Source organism: Ovis canadensis, chromosome 21, assembly GCF_042477335.2.
Source record: "Ovis canadensis isolate MfBH-ARS-UI-01 breed Bighorn chromosome 21, ARS-UI_OviCan_v2, whole genome shotgun sequence".
NCBI classification, from domain to species: Eukaryota; Metazoa; Chordata; class Mammalia; order Artiodactyla; family Bovidae; genus Ovis; species Ovis canadensis.
Window position 1 is genome coordinate 45,194,445 of NC_091265.1, and position 17,475 is coordinate 45,211,919.

A 17,475-nucleotide genomic window follows, 5' to 3' on the forward strand; every position below is an offset into this window, starting at 1 on the left:
GCTCAGATGGCAAAGAATCTGCCTGCAACGCAGGAGACTTGAGTTCGATCCCTGAGTAGGGAAGATTCCCTGGAGAAGGGAATGGCCACCCACTCCGGTATTCTTGCCTGGAGAATTTCAGGACAGAGGAGCCTGGTGGGCTACCATCCATGGGGTTGCAAAGAGTCAGACAGGACAGACTGCATACAACATACAGATAACTAAGTACCTCTACTATACTCGGAAGACAAGTCCTAGACAAGAGGGAGGAAATGAAGCAAGACTAGCAAAGGTAAAGGAAGAATTTACTTGTTTCCTTTTTTTTTTTTTTTTCTGGATAAAATAGAAGGTTGGCTTAAGAAATTGCCAGTCTATATCATAGTAAGCGCAATAAGAAAAAGGCAAATTCCACAGGATATCACTTACATGCAGAATCTAAAATATGACACAAACGAACTTATCTACAGACACAGAGAACAGGCTTGCGGTTGCCAAAGGGAAAGTGGGGTGGAGGAGGGACTGACTAGTCGCTTGGTGTTAGCCGAGGTGCAAAGTATTATATATATAATAGATAAACAAGGTCCTCCTGTATAGCACAGGGAACTATATTCAACATACTGTAATAAACCAGAATGGAAAAGAATATGAAAAATGTATTATATGGATAACTAAATCACTTTGCTGTACAGCAAAAATTAACAAGGCTCTGTAAATCAACTATCCTTCAAAAAATAAATTTTTTAAAAACTGCCAATCTAAAAACCGCCTTAATATTCACTACTAAGAGTGTACAGAATACATAGAGGAAGGTAAAAATAATTTATTTGTGCTGAAAAAAATAAATAGGTCGCCTACACCCAAAAAGAATTACAGAGCACATATTACGTGCTCAGCATGGAGCCAGACGTTCAATAACCATCATCTCATTTAATTCTCAAAACAACATTCTTAGGAAGATAGTAATACTTCCATTTTACAGATGAAGAAATTTGGGTTCTGAGAGATTAAGCGACAACAGCTGGCAGAAGAATGTCAGTGGTGCTGCCGTGAAAAAATGAGAAAGCAATTTATGAAAACAAATAAACTGCCAACACAATAAAACCCAAGAACTGACAGCCTCATCCCTCTAAAGTGCTATTAATACAGACAACGAAAGGTCTCCTACTTCTGCAGAGGAAGGGAGCCTAGGAAACAACAGCAGAGTCTCTTTTCCACAATGAAGTCAGATTCCTGGTAAAAGGTGGGAGTATTTTTAGAATGACTGCAGCTTCATAGAGAACCAACCAGAAAACAGGGCTAACAGTGGGAGGTCAGTTCTCTGTTTGTTTAAAAGAGAGAAAAGGTGTCCCAGAAGCTTTCTCCATCAAAGAAAACAAGAAGCTAGTGGAAAAATAAGATAGAAGAAAATTAATTAAGTTCACTGAGACAACTTCCAAATATTGCTCCTGGAACAGGCGTGTTTACTTAGTGAGTCAGAATGAGGGCTGGATGTGAAGGGTGTGGCTGGGAGCCTGCTCATGCAGAGATGGATTCTAGCAAGTGGAGGCAATTAGTTGTGGCTTAGGGTAGTGGAGAAGGACCTTTTTATCATTAGTGTTTCATGCATCCTCTGGGCAGGTCACCACTGGGAAGTGGTATTTGGCTGTAGAAGAGTTTGAATACCACATGCCGCAGTTTATACAGAGGCATGAGAAGAATGCAATGTTACAGCCTGTGTCTGCTGCAGGAGTATCAAAATTCCACTTGTGTTATTCGGGCTGCAATGAGACTTTTCCGTAACTTTTATTGAAAAGGAGATTCAATTAATTTTCTTCTACTGTTCCCAACAGCACAATTAGAGCGCTCACAAGATGCCAGATACAATGCATAAAGCCTTCACAGTACTTTCCAAAGGTTCTTCACATTCATGATCTCAATTTACCTTCAAAGCAGCTCTTTTTGGAAAAGATCCTGATGCTGGGAAAAGACTGAGGGCAAGAGAAAAGGGGGGCGACAGAGGATAAGATGGTCGGATGGCATCACTGACTCAATGGACACGAGTCTGCAAAAACTCCAGGAGACAATGAAAGACAGGGAAGTCTGGTGTTCATGGAGTCGCAAAGAGCTGGACATAGCAACTGAACAACAACAACTCTTTTTATCTTCAAAACAACTCTGAAATGGTCATCTAAAAGAGACATCTAGCATTTTTTATGGTAGAGTGTTTTTTGAATTGGAAAAGAAATTGATAAAACCCTGGTTTTCTGAGTACTATGAAAGTGGCCATGTTTATGAGTAAATGACTCTTGAGTTGAAACCAAGTCAACAGGGAACAGAACCAAATCTGCCTAAGTGGTTCCCACTGTGACCACTCAAACCAGCAACCCCACTGCAAACTATTTAGGACCCTAGGCCAATTTTCACTATAGTTTTGAAGAGTTACAACTCACTCTACAAATATTTGTACATCCAGAACCTCAAAAACCCAAGGTCTCTGGGAAGAAAAAAAGGTGAGGGAGTGATTCATCTTGCTTACTGCTCTCTTCACAATAAACAAAGTAAAAGCTGTCAGCACACTAGAATTTAATAATAGGCTCAGACTTCCAGGGAAAGAATTGGGTTGTTATGTGCTGTTTTGAGCTTTAATAGACTCAGCTAGATTTTGATAATTATTGTAGAGCATGTAAAAGGGACAATGGAGGACCACTCGGGCAGGATGTGGTTCATGGGGTTACTATACATTAAAAAATGATATTTATCAAGATATAAAATCCTGGGGGTGAGGGGGATCTTCAAAATCTAAAAATATCTTATCTAAACAAATTAAGTATCTTCAAAGTACTTTGGATTTCTCATATTTAAAGTGAGGCAATTAGGGGGACTTCCTGATGGTGCAGAGGTTAAGACTGCACTTCCAATGCAGAGGACTTGAGTTCAATCCCTGCGTGGGGGAAGTAAGATCCCACAAGACACAGTATGGCCAAAAAAATTAAAAAGTAAATAAATGAGTAAGTAAAGTGAGGCACTCAGACAACTAGCCACTTACTTGTCCCAACAGCTATGACTGGGATGTCTATAGCTCCATCTTCCCCTTATTTACATAAAATAACCACTTCAGCCAAATGCTCTACCCTAGCAGTACCTGCATTATACATCTTGCAGCTAACAATTTTGAGCAGAGCCACTCCTATTTTTGCTTGGCAGACTGATACATAAACACACACAGGTATATATACATATACACATCCATTAAGTGTGTGTAAATCTTTGTAACACTTAACTACTTTTCTATACTTATGGATTTTTTAAGGTTTACTAAAATCAGAAACTATTTCTTCATTCCTTAAACACTACCACAAAGTGTTAGTTGCTCAGTCGTGTCTGACTCCTTGCAGCCCCATGGACTGTAGCCCTCCAGGCTCCTCTGTCCATGGAATTCTCCAGGGAAGAACACTGGAGTGGGTTGCCATGCCCTCCTCCAGGGGATCTTTCCAACCCAGGGATCTAACCTGGGTCTCCTGCTTTGCAAGCAAATTCTTTACCATCTGAGCCACCAGGGAAGCACAAGGGATAATTATAATTTAAAAATAATCAGATGGCAATAATTATAACCCAATACTTAGTATTTATTGAAGGCTTTCTATTAATACTTCCAGACACTGTTCTAAGCACTTTACAGATATAATCTCCTTGAATTCTCACACCAGCCCTATGAGTAGGGCACCTTCTCTAATGCCCACTGATATTAGATTTGATTGTGAATTAAGTCAAATCTGAATTAATTTGAATAATATTGATATTCTAAATACCAGCACTCCAAATTAAGTCATTATCATCCAACATCAGTAAAAATAAAAAGAATAGTATACATCTTGTTAGAAAAATAACTTTGAAGAAGGATGAGGCAAATATATAGATGGGGACTTTCCTGGGGGGCTCAGCTGGTAAAGAATCTCCCTGCCAATGCAGGAGATGCAAGAGACTTGGGTTTGAAGTATATCTTAATAAGTCTGGGCTTCCCTGGTACCCCAGCTGGTAAAGAATCTGCCTGCAATGGAGAAGACCCCAATTCGATTCCTGGGTTGGGAAGATGCCCTGCAGAAGGGATAGGCTACCCACTACAATATTCTTTCTTGGAGAATTCGATGGACAGAGGAGCCTGGCAGGCTCTAGTCCATGGGTTTGCAAAGAGTTGGACATGACTGAGCGACTTTCACTTAATAAGTTCAACAATCTCTAAAAAATGTATATTTTATTTTATCCCCTACTATCAAAGAAACCCATTCACCTGGAAAAAGATACTAATGACAACTCACCAACCGTAAGGACGGCTTCCGACCGTGTGGTGCCATGCGCGTTTGTGGCTTCACAGGTGTACTTCCCGGCGTGTTCTCGAGTAACAGCCTGAATGTACAGAGAGCTTGAGCCTGGCCGGGATGTGAAAGGCTCTGGGTCAGAACTCCCAGGTCTTAATAAGTGGGGTTTTCGGGATTTAGATCTAAGAGCTTGAGACAGATGGCTGGTTATCAGCCCGTGCTTGTCGTGCCAATGGATGGCAGGCACTGGTACCCCAGTGGCATTGCAGGACAAAGTCAGAGAGCCACCAACGGCCACCTCTACACTTGCTGGCGCTCTGATTATAATGGGCTTGAGTCCACCGCCTATTAAAGAAAAATGATTCGCATGTAAAAATTAAGCACATTATATACAGTATCTACAATGCAAAATAATTTCATCCTATTGCATAAATGTAAATACAGAACTGTGAAGAGAGCTTGCCCACAGGTATCTTCAGCACATCACTGCAAACACAAAACATGTGAAGCCAAAACCTCAGACATTACCATGAAAAAGGTGTAAAGAAGTATAAGACTAAGCAATAGGCCTTCAAAAAAGAAAAGTTGGTTCCAGGAGGCATAAATCTGATCACAGAAGTTCTGGGAGAAAAACCTGTTCTGAATTATAGTTGATAAATGTATTTCTGACCATATACATGAATAAATTTTTGTTTCTAAACTAAGGTGGCACCACCTCCTTTCTTTTGGTCCCAGATATTTTGGAGGCATATTCCTCACAATAGAATATTGACACTTGACATTTTCTCCAGCACATCTTTCTCCTTTTCTAGTCCTACTTCCTGCGTTTGACAAAGTCATTCAACAATTACCAGATTTCTGAATTTTTGACCACCTAGCAATGGCACCCCACTCCATTACTCTTGCCTGGAAAATCCCATGGATGGAGGAGCCTGGAAGGCTGCAGTCCATGGGGTCGCTAAGAGTTGGACATGACTGAGCAACATCATTTTCACTTTTCCCTTTCATGCATTGGAGAAGGACATGGCAACCCACTCCAGTGTTCTTGCCGGGAGAATCCCAGGGACGGGGGAGCCTGGTGGGCTGCCGTTTACGGGGTCGCACAGAGTCAGATAAGCAACACAGACTGAAGCGACTTGGCAGCAGTACATGCAAAATGCTATCTCAGGGGTCATAACCTGCCCTTCCCTCAGTACCAGTGAGGTTGCACATCTTTTCATGTGTTTATCTGCTACTCATGTTTTCTTCCTCTGTCAAATACCTTTTGTCCTTTTTTCTACTGGGTCCTGTATCTTTTTCATAATGGTTCTGGATTCTTTGTAACTACATATTGTTGTTTTGTGAGTTACATTTGTTACTAGTATTTTCTGTTTTTCTTTTCATTTTAATGGTATCTTTTAATAATAAGAATGCTTTAATTTTAATGCGGTCACACCAATCTTTTCTTAAAAAATTAGCCTAAAATTTCTTGTTAAAAAGTTTTACCTAGATCATATATTCTTCTATATTTTCTTGAAAAACTTCACCATTTTGCCTTTCATATATAGGTCTTTAACCCACTGGAACTTAGCCTTTGTGCATCAGAGATTTAATTTCTTCTTCTCCATTTGGATAACCAGTTATCCCACATGGAAACCTGGAAAGGATATCCTTCCCTTGGTGATCTGCAGTGCCACCTAGGTCCAGTCCTTACCTGCATATCCTTCATGACGGTCTCTGTCTTGTTCCAAGAGTATACTTGTCTTTTCCTGCACCAATAATACATCACTGTCTTTTTTTAAAAATAATAATTTTATTTATTTGTTCACTTATTTTTGGCTGTGCTGGATCCTCAGCGCTGCTCAGGCTTTTCTCTCGTTGCGGGGAGTGGGGACTACCCTCTAGCTGAGGTGTGCAGGCTTCTCATTGTGGTGGCTTCTCTTACTGCAGAGCACCAGCTCTAGGGGGCCCGGGCTTCAGCAGTTGAAGCTCCCAGGCTCTAGAGCACAGGCTCAAGAGTTGTGGGTTTAGCTGTGGAATCCTTCCAGGCCAGGGATCAAACTCCAGTCTCCAGCATTGGCAGGCGGATTTGCCACCACTGAGCCACCAGGGAAGACCTATCTTAATTACTATACATTTTTGTATATGTTCTAACATCTGCTAAAGCAAGGCCCCCCACATTCTTGTTCTTCTTTTAGAGTGTCTTAGCTATTCTTGGGCTTTTGATCATCCACATGATTTAGAATTAGTTTGTCTAAGTCCTCAAACTAGTGGTAGGATTTAGTTGAAATTGCACGAATCTATAGAAAGCCTTTGGAAAGCCCTGAGGAGTATGTTAATACTGAATTTTGGTATCCATGAACTGTTATATATTTCCATGTACTTGGACCTTTTTAATGTTTCTAATATAAAAAAGGTGACTTTTAAATGACATTTTCTGTTGCTGGTAATAATGGTTAGTTTTATATGTCAACTTGACTGGGTTAAAGGATGCCCAGATAACTCGGTGTTATCTGTGAGGTGCAGAAGAAATTTGCACCTGAATTGGTAAACTGAGGATAGCAGATGGCCCTCCCCAGCGTGGGTGGGCACCATCCAATCCGATGAGGACCCCAGTAGAACAAAAATGCAGAAGAAGAGCGAATTCTCTCCATGAGCCTAGTCATCCTTCTCCTGCCCTAAGGACACTGGGCTTCAGTGTTCCTGGACCTCTGGCTATGGGGCTTAGGTTGAGACTTATATCATCACTTCTCCCACAACTGAACGGCTTCACCAGCTTACCTCCTTCCCCAGTTTGCAGATGACAGACTTGACCACCTTAACTGTGTGAGCCAGTTTCTACAGTAAATCTCCTCTGATGTGTATCTTATATATCGTGTTGTGTTTTGTTTCTCTAGAGAAACTTGCTAACACACGGGTACATAGAAAGGCAATGGATTCCTGTTTATTGGTCTTCATCAGCCACTGTGCTAAAGCGTTTATTATTTTTAATAATTTGCCAACAAACCATAGAGGATTCTCTCCAATGACAACCATAGGAGCTGTGAATTAAGAACATTAATAACAGCTGGGTTTCTTTCTCTCTTATCTTTACTGCTGTTCAGTCACTAAGTCCTGTCCAACTCTTTACGACTCCATGACTGCAGCATGCCAGGATTTCATGTTCTTCACTGTCTCCAGGAGTTTGCGAAAACTCATGTCCATGGACTTAGTGATGTCATCCAACCATCTCTTTCTCTGTTGCCCCCTTCTTCTCCTGCCTTCTTATATCCTAATATCTTTATTTCTTTTTCTTATCATTCTGTGCTGGTTAGAATCTGCACTATGATGACAACTAAAAGATATTTTAAAGGGAATGCTTTAACATTTTGCCACTAAAAGTAGTTTCCTATAAGTTTTTTATTGGATATTCTTTATCAAGTTAAGAAAGTTCCCTCCTATTTCTATTTTTCCAAGAGTGTCTAACATGGATACTGAATTATATCAAATGGTTTTTCTGCTTCTGTTGAGATCATCATATTATTTTTCTCCTTTATTCATTAAATTGGATGAAGAAGTGAAGTGAAGTGAAGTCGTTCAGTCGTGTCTGACTCTTTGCAACTCCACGGACTGTAGCCTACCAGGCTCCATCCATGGGATTTTCCAGGCAAGAATACTGGAGTGGGTTGCCATTTCCTTCTCCAGGGGATCTTCCCGACCCAGGGATGGAACCCAGGTCTCCCGAATTGCAGGCAGACGCTTTACCGTCTGAACCATCAAACAATACTTTAAATTCTCTGACTAATTACGGGGCTAACTCCTTGGTTAATCTTTATCCCTACTGATCCTATCTATTTTATCTTAATTTTCCATTTAACTGATTTCTGTCCTTATCTTTATTATCCCTTTTCTTTAAATCTATTCTGTTATTTTACTTAGTCCACTAATTTTTAGTTTTATAAGCTTTTTTTTTTAATAAGCATTTAAGGGTATAAATCCTTTTATATTCTGCTCTCCTATATCCCACACAATTTGATTTTGACATTTATTATCATTTTGAATTTTAAATTTCCATTATGATTTTTTCACCCATCCATTGAGAACTATAATTCTAAATTTCCGAATACATGCCATTTAAAACTTCTTTTTTATTATTAACATCTGAAGTAATTCATCGAAGTAGCAAGTTCAGAGTCTAAAGTAACTGCAAGAAGTTCAGAGAGTTGGTCTCTGTCATACTGATTCTTTGAAATATTTGTAACTCTCAGCAAAAGCTTAATTTCTATAATATATAAAGAATTCCTATAAATAATAAAAAAGATGAACCACCTAATATATAATGGACAAAAGACAACGAGCAGCCAATACACAGAAAAGCAAATTCAATGGCTCAGAAACACATGATGAGATGCTCAACGTCACTCATAATAATAAAAAATACAGGGATCAAAAGGTAGTTTTGAAAAACCTATCAGATAGGCAAACATTAAATAGAATTCTGACAAACCACTGCCTTAGTGAGGATATAAGGAAACATTGCTGGTAGGAGTGTAAAATGATAACAAGAGAGAGAGAACAAGGTATCTGTCAAAATTACCAAGGCATATATGCTTTTATTTAGCAAGTTTATTTCTAAGAATTTACTTTAAAGATGTTCACGTTTGTGCAAAATAATCTATGTAGAAGGACATTCATCATAGACTCCTTGTAATAGCAAAGGATTAGAAACAGGCATCCATGAGGTATCAGTCAGACCTTCACAGCTATACAACAGAAGACTAAGCAGGCATTTTTTTAAGGGAAATGCAAATATTCTTTAATGTAGCATATGTGAAGATGGCCAAGATATAAGTTAAGTGAAAAAAATCAAGGTAATTTTAAGGTAAAATCCAAGGAAATTTTTACAGAAGAAATTCAACATCATTTGTGTAAAAAAAACTGATATTGTTATTAAATGCACACAAACTCACATGTTATATGTAATTAACCATATACATGCATACAAGAATAGTCAAGAAAATTATAAAACTTGTTAGTTCTAAGAGACACCTGACTGGCTAGGGAACATGAATGAGATTTTTACCACATACTTTTAAAATTATACCTTTTTAAAGCAATGATGTATCTGTTAAAAAATATTGAACAAAAATTTTTTTATGAGCCTGATTAAATAAGGTTGCTTCTTCATGGAAAGGTCTACCAGCAAGCAGAAAGGAACATGGAAAATGAACACAGTTCTGTTATGGTGATAGGATTACTTCCTTTTTGTAAAGATGATTTAATGTTTAATCAAAACAAAGTCCCATCTATAAAGTGAAATTTCCTAGGATGACATGACCTAAAAGCCTACCTTTTTCAATTTCAAGTCTCCCAGTAGACTGTGTAAATCCAATCCCATTATCTGCAACACACTGATACAGCCCAGAATCTTCCATGGTAACACCATTGATTTTCAATCCATTTCCCACAGTTAGATGTCGTGGGGAAGGGCGAACGGGCTGGGCGTTGTGAAACCAGGTACGGTTGGGTGCTGGGTTCCCATGAACTTCACACGTGAATTGTACTGTCGCACCCAGGGACACTGTCTGATCCTGCAGTCCTTTAGAAATTGAAGCGTGTTCTAAAAATAAAACATATTATAATTCAAAAGGACCTACTGTATAACACAGGGACCTCTACTCAATCCTCTGTAATGACCTATATGGGAAAAGAATCTAAAAGAGTGGAGATATGTATATGTATAATTGATTCACTTTGCTATATACCTGAAACTAACACAACATTGTCAATCATCTAATACTCCAATAAAAATTAATAAAAAATGAAAATAAAAAATTTAAAGTTAGCCCTCACACAAGTCATACAAACTCTCTCTACTGATAACTAGTTGAAACCAAAATGTATTGTTTCCTCATATTCTCCTATCCACTGTGATCATCAACAAAAAATTAGAAATGTATTGACTTTCCTCCAATAGGACAAACCATATGTTACTAATATGTTTCAGTCCCTTTTTAAGTAATAGATCTCTCCACCCAATTAACCAGCCCCCAAGCCAACATATGTGCGCACACACACATGCACATATGCAGAGTTTCAGATGATCTGTTTTGAAATAATAATTTCCTTTACTATACAAGAGCCAAAATAGAAGAATGCTTATTTGGAAGTGAAAAAAAATTTTTTTTCCTGGTGAATTCTGCTTTGAGGTTAGGAATACTCTGGGCAAAAATCTTCTTTTAGTATCCATCAGGCCACGTTTTACTTGGACAAAGTAAATCATGTATCGACATTTGTAACATATGCCAATATTAAACGATTATATATATTCATCTAGTCCTCATTATCATTAAATTTTAAAGCCTGCTTGCCATACATTTATACTAATGACAAGGTAACCTGCGTCAGGCCATTGTTGCACATAAACAGGTACAGAAAGTTGACAAAAACTATATTTAGTATGAAACTTTTTTCTGGTTTTCATGAAAATTTGTTTTGATCAAACATTTTTGCTGCTACACATGACAGTGAGATAGGTAGCTGGAAGAAAGGAACGTCAATGAAATAAATAATACACACAGAACGTGAGTGAAAATAACACAAAGCTGATGAGTCAGCGATCGTGAAACCATTCCAAAAGGGAAAATAAAATGAAATCCACTTCCTTTAGAGATGACATTTTCTAGTCAGTACTCTGTCTTAGTTGGGCTTCCCAGTGGCTCAATAGTAGAGAATCCGCCTGCCAATGCAGGAGACGCAGGAGACGTGAGTTCGACTCCTGGGTGGAGAAGATAGCCTGAAGGAGGAAATGGCAGCCCACTCCGGTATTCTTGCTTGGGCAGTGCCATGGACAGAGGAGCCTGGTGGGCTACAGTCCAGGGCTCGAAAAAGAGTCAGACACAACTGAGCGTGCGTGCACTCTGCCTTACTGTTGCTGGACACTACACACCGATACAGCCCAGAATCCTCATCCTGTTGAGCTCCACTCTCTTCCCTCCATGTCACTGAGAAGGAAGAACCAGCTCCATTTTGTGTAACCGGGTTAGGGGTGAGGCTCCAAGAACATCCCAGGCTCTGTGCCACACAGAAATACTGCCCAACTCGGCAGTCCTCTTTCTTCCGCGGCTGCACCACACAGTATGTGGTGGGATCTTAGTTCCCGAACCAGAGCCTGAATCCCACTTCCTGCATTGGGAATGCCAAGTCTCAAACCAAGGGACCCCCATGGAAGTCCCAGTGGTGCTTTAGAGAAATGAAGCTTGTTCTGGCTACTGGGGGTGCTATTTCTAGAGAGTCTCTATTCCTTTTAGTGTTCACAAATAGATCTTCTGTTCAAACATCAGTTAGATCAGAAAAATAGCCCGACTTGAAAAAACACTTAACAAGTAACGTCTTACCAAGTACATTCACCACGTAAGTCACATGTTTGGCATCTCCAGACTTGTTTCCCACCACACAGGAGTAGTTGCCGGAGTCCGCTGGGTCGATGCTGTCCGTGGCAAGATGCGTGTACAGCCTCCTCCAAGTGCTTCCCACCACAGCATCCTGACCATCCTTCAGCCAGAGCACGTGAGAAGCCGGGACCCCACTCACCACACACTCCAGGGTCACAGGACTACGAGAAAGAACGGCTAATGCCTGTGAAAAGGTGGGGTGAAGAATGTGAAAGTCATCTGAAGAAGGACCTGGAGAAAGAAGCAAAGCAAAAAAATCATTATCATTAAGTATCCACTCCCACCGTCTTCCTTAGCAAAGCTGTGAGCGTCCTCATCTTCCCATTTACTCTTTTTAACACTACAAGGTCCTATTTGGTAACGAAGCCATTTTCAGTTGAGAATTAAATTTAAAAGACTTGGGGATCCTTCAGTGCTACTTCTGAATTAATAGTTCTGAAATGTCAAATTCACACCAAGCACATGGACCACTCCTTCACTGTGCTCTGACTACTGATCTACTCACAACTTGACCACCCTAAGCTAAAAATCAGCTATGACTTACCATATCTCAAAGAGAACTGAGAAATATTTTTTCATAATTCACAGTCAGCCACCAATTTGATTACCACTGATATTCAGCGATACTTGCTCTCCAATTTCTTTTTTTTCTCTTTTTAAAGATTGTTTTTGTCGTGGACCGTTTTTAAAGTCTTTATTGAATTTGTTACAATAAATTTCTGTTGTTTATGGTCTGGTTTTTTGGTTCTGAGACACGTGGGATCTTAGCCCCCCGACCTGCATTGGAAGGCAAGGTCTTAACCACTAGACCACCAGGGAAGTCTCTCTAATTTCTTTTTCTCTGAGCAAAAGGCAGAGTCCCCCGCATGAATTCTACTCAGTAAATTCAACCAAAATTCTCTCCTGGAAAGCCATTATATTTGTATTAATAAAACATGTATAGAATTATGCTATTTAGGCATGTAATTTTTTATAAGACTTTCTCATGATAAACAAACAGGATGTGAAAGAAAAATGAAGTCCCATTTCCCAACTCTTCACGTGGAATGCTTCCAAGGACTCTCCCCAGTGACCATGATTCCCCCAAATACTTACGACTCACAAGGAGCTTTTGGCCAATGGGTTCAACTTTTAACTCGTGTGTGACAGGATTAAAAGCTGCACATTTGTAAGATCCCTTGTCCTCTAAGGATACATTCAAAATCTGAAGATTTCCTGATGGAAGGATTAGATAATTCTCTGAGGAAGGAAGGGGAATGCAGTTAGGCTTCTCTCTTTATGAAGGACACCAGTTAAAATTTACAAAGGTTGATAATTATACTTTAAATGTAGACATGACACAAGCAGCCGATAAGCAATCAGGGGAAGAACATTAAATGAAGGAAAAGGAAAGCCAAGACAGAAAAAAAAAAAAAAAAGTCAACAGCACTTGAGTAACAAAATCAAGCCCATGACTACAGACCAGTCATTGCAAAAATCAAAAGCACAAGAAACATATTTGGACAAAGACACAATGACCGCAGCTATCACCTTGGGCAAACCTCTGCCTACAGCACTGACCACCCAATATTCATCCACGTCTTCATTTCTTTCGTCTCAACAGCATGTACCGAGAGCCTACTTTCTGCCAACAACCGCCTGGGCCCAAGCGATACAACAGTGAAAGAGGCAGATAGAGCAAGCCCTGCGCTCCCACAGCCAGCGTTCCAGTGCAGGGATGGGGTAGCCAAGAAAGGGGCAAATAAAAAGCAAGCAAGCGCTGACATAATACAGCGCCACAGAAAAGAGGAAGCTGAATCAAGGGGGACAGAGAAAACACGGCTTATTACTTTAGATAGAGCCAGGAGAGTGACCGTGAAGGAATTATTATCTGAGTAGATTCCCGAACAGGTTGAAGGAGTGAGCCTTGGAGGTGCGGGGTTGTAATTATTTCTTTTTAATTTTTACTTTTTGGCTGCACCTCTGAGCATACAGGATCTTAGTTCCCTGACTAGCGACTGAATCCTCGCCCCCTGCGTTGGAAGCCCAGAGTCTTAACCCCTGGACCACCCGGGAATTCCCTATAATCATTTCTGTCCTGTACTCTATATTACGTTCTGTCTTATACTGTAACTATTTGATCTAGTCTCCTCCACTTGACTCTCAAGAGGAGAGACAATATATCTCAAGTATTTTTGTGTCCACAGCCCCCAGCACACAGAGCTTAAAGGAAGCTGGTGAATGACGTTTGTTCCGTGGGTGCCACTGGCTTTTCATCAGAGTTCTCACCTGTGGACTGCTTCAGCCACTTCCCCCGGATTTTATAGCGCACTTCAGCTTTGGGGTTACTGTCTGGTACCTTGCAGCCAATGAAACCAGTACTCTTTTCTTCTGCTGTAATAACATGTTTTCTGGATGCACCAAAATCACCAAGAACTGAAATAAATAAGTAAATAAGTAGACAGATCAATAGATAAATGTGAATGTGAACTCTCTTCCCCAAAGGACATTTTAAAACCAGAAACAACACTGGCACCACAGTTGTGTGTGGCAGCTAATCCCAGTTCCCAGAGTAGCAGAATCTTTTTATCTCAGTAAGCAGCTGGGATAGAGGTGCACGGTTGAGGGCTGAAGCTTAGTCATGGCACCCTTTTCGAGAAGTCAGTGCTTCCAGGAGACTACAAGACAAGCAAACTGTTCCTGAAACATTAGGGGGGACTACAAAGCATAACTGTTCCCCATTCTATCAAGACGAATCCTTTTTAATCCAGTCTCTCATCACAGCTCACTTTCCCTATGCATCTTTATTCTGTTTGTAGCTACTCACATGGCAATAAAATGGTTTATTAGAATGAACCTAGGACACGGGGGAAAAAAAAAAAGCAGTGTATCATTTGAATTTCCAGGGAGAGAATCCATTCTCCTGCATTGCAGGCAGATTTTTTACTGTCTGAGCCACCAGGGAAGTCCCCAGTATACTATTAATTCTTTTTTTTTTTTTAACTTTTGTGTGTATGTGTGGGATTTTAGTTTCCCAGACCAGGGATGGAACTCAGGCTCCTTGCGGAGGAAGCACTGAATCTTAACCACTGCCAAAGAAGTCCCCTAACTAGGTCTCAATTTCTCCCTGTTTAAGCTCACTGCAGATGGAGCCAGCATGGAAGTGCTCTTTATTATGGCCAGTGATGAAAGCACTTGCAGCCTGCCCCTAGGAATTCAGCCCTCCAGCGTGTGACTTGGAGCTGTCCATGGGTCACAGCTCTACAAAAACATTTACTCTTCTCAGTTATGACAAACTCACTACTCCTGGGGAATCCAGATTTGTTCTGTAAATAGGGGTGCCCTCACAAAGACGTTTTCCATTACTGGAAGCCATCACCATTTGAAAGGCAGATGGCTCAAACTTACTAAGAAAACCACGCAGTCTAGATTTTCCATAAATTCAATACTCAACATTCCTTTCTTTGTCGTTATTTCCCCCCCTCCCCACTCCTTTAACTTGGTTTCAATTAAATAAACGAAAACCACTGCAATCAAAGTAAATAAAACAATTAGATTTGAGAAAAAGATAAAGGACTGCATGAAATAACTGCATCAAAGCAGACGACAGCGGTTGCTGCTGCTATTAAGAACTTTAAAATACAAGGAAATTCAGTTTCATGTTAGAAAATTGTCCTAACTCTGCACAAAATAATTTTCACATCCCTCATTACAATGGAAGACACCATGCTATGCTCACAGAGGTTCAAGTATCATTCCCTGATGAGAATTCATATGTATCTTACTCCAAAGCCCATGCTCCTTCCACGACTCAAACAACGCAGGTACCAAGAGTAATTTCAGGAAAAAGCATCTATCACGGGGACAACAATTAAACTCACCTGCAGTGGATATGGTTGCAGGCCCACTCAGGATGGCACCGATGCTGTTGTTGGCAACGCACTGGTAATAACCCGAAAGTGAGGGGTTAAGAGAAAGGATAGTCAACGTGCCCTGATGAATCTTAATCTGTTCCACGTTTCTGTCCAATCTTTTTCCATTATGCAACCATGAGATACGAGCAGTCACAGGTTTAGCAGAGCAATGCAGTACTACAGGTCCACCAAGTTTCTGGACAGCAGACAATGGCTCAGAAACAAAATAAGGTGCCAAGTCTGCAAGGGAACATTCCCCGTATATAAAGGGGTGGAGGTGGGGGAGGGAATGGGAGAGAAGAGGAGATAAGGGGAGAGAGAAAAAGAGCACATTTAATATACTTATCAGCATATACACAACAAAAGGCAATCCCTTACTGCATCTATATGCTATGGTCCTTAAGAGCTTGTGTAAGTTCTAGGAAGAGCTTTACATTTGTAAAGAAACAAGGCAATGTCCTGATATAGAACATAACAATTAGGTTAGGACAGTACAGATAACAATCCTTATGATCTAAATAAACAAAATACCAATTCTGTAAATGAGAAATGGTGAGCTGCTCTTTGAATGAAGCAGGTTTTAAAAACTGGAAATTAGGCATCTGAAAAAGAGAAGATGACTTTCAAAATAAAGAGAATTCTCTTCCATATTACCAACAGGATTTGACTTTTAAGAGCAAATTATTTTATCAATAAAGGTTATGGTACTTCTGGATCGGGCTTCCCTGGTGGCTCAGTGGTGAAGAATCTGACTGCCAATGCAGGGGGCAGGGGTTCGATTCCTGGGTTGGAAAGATCTCCTGGAGAAGGAAAGGGCAACCCATTCCAATATTCTTGCTTGGTACATCTCATGGGCAGAGGAGCCTGGTGGGCTATAGTCCATGGAGTTGCGAAAGAGTCAGACACAACTCAGCGACTAAGCAATAACAACAACTTCTTGACTAATTCTCTTTAATATACATCATGTTCAACTTCTAAGAAAGCAGAAGTAGAAAGTCAAGAAGCCACACTGAAATATAAAGCCTATCCTTTCTGGGATGTAAGGATAAACGGGGTATCATTCTGAACATTTTTATTTGGTGTTTGGAATAGTTTCGTTTGTTGTGTCTGTTCTTCCAGGAATTTGGGAGAGAGAGGTTCTTGTACTCAAGTATCAAAACAGATCCCTCTCCTCCACCCATAAAAGAGGATGGGGGAGGAATCCTGTTAATCTGGTATAATAAAATACTTAAAAGAAAAAACACAATAAATTGCTGAATCTACTTTTATAGGGTATTTTACCAGAAATAAAGATTAAGGGAAATGCCTCAACGGAATCTGAGGTTGCTATTTAGCCCAACAAAAACCAGAAATAAAACCACTAAATCAATTTTCCCTTACTAAATCAAACACAATTATACAGTATTTTTAACAAAGATAATAAATAGACATTAATAAATAAACATCACTGTATTTGTATATACTTCTATATAAATCTTCACACAAATTTAAAATAAAAAGAAATGCATATGGGCCATGTATCAGCCTTGGGCTTATATGTACATTTAACAATAAACACATTAAAGCTTTTCAGTAATGCAAAGAGATAATAAATTAGGCGAGGTCATGAGACCTGGGATTCAAACCAAGTTCTCTCATTTCAAGTTGAGTATTATTACATGCTGATTCTAAAACTCCTCTGCGGTGGTATGTAGTCAGCACTTTATTCCTATTATAATTTCCAAATTCAGAAATCTGTAACATATCCTCATTGGAAAAAAAGCACGATCAGAAAATATTTATTTTCAAGGCAACAAAAGGAATAAACTACAAGGACAATGATGGGAAGGGCTGTGAGTGCCTAGAAGTACTACTAAGAAATCCTTAAATTGTTTAATTAAAGTTTTAAAAATTGTT

General features: G+C 39.8%; 1 protein-coding gene across 2 annotated transcripts in view; it reads right to left on the reverse strand.

Moving 5' to 3' along the window:
* CDON (cell adhesion associated, oncogene regulated) overlaps positions 1–17,475 on the reverse strand; it is a 97,748-nt gene that overhangs the window by 47,099 nt on the left and 33,174 nt on the right. For both annotated transcript variants that reach the window (XM_069565434.1, XM_069565433.1), the window contains exons 4-9: positions 15,547–15,819; positions 13,955–14,101; positions 12,782–12,925; positions 11,630–11,917; positions 9,583–9,852; positions 4,275–4,619 (exon numbers count right to left, since the gene is read on the reverse strand). In XM_069565434.1, coding sequence (XP_069421535.1) covers positions 4,275–4,619; positions 9,583–9,852; positions 11,630–11,917; positions 12,782–12,925; positions 13,955–14,101; positions 15,547–15,819 — 1,467 coding nt within the window. The remainder of the gene's footprint in view (positions 1–4,274; positions 4,620–9,582; positions 9,853–11,629; positions 11,918–12,781; positions 12,926–13,954; positions 14,102–15,546; positions 15,820–17,475) is intronic.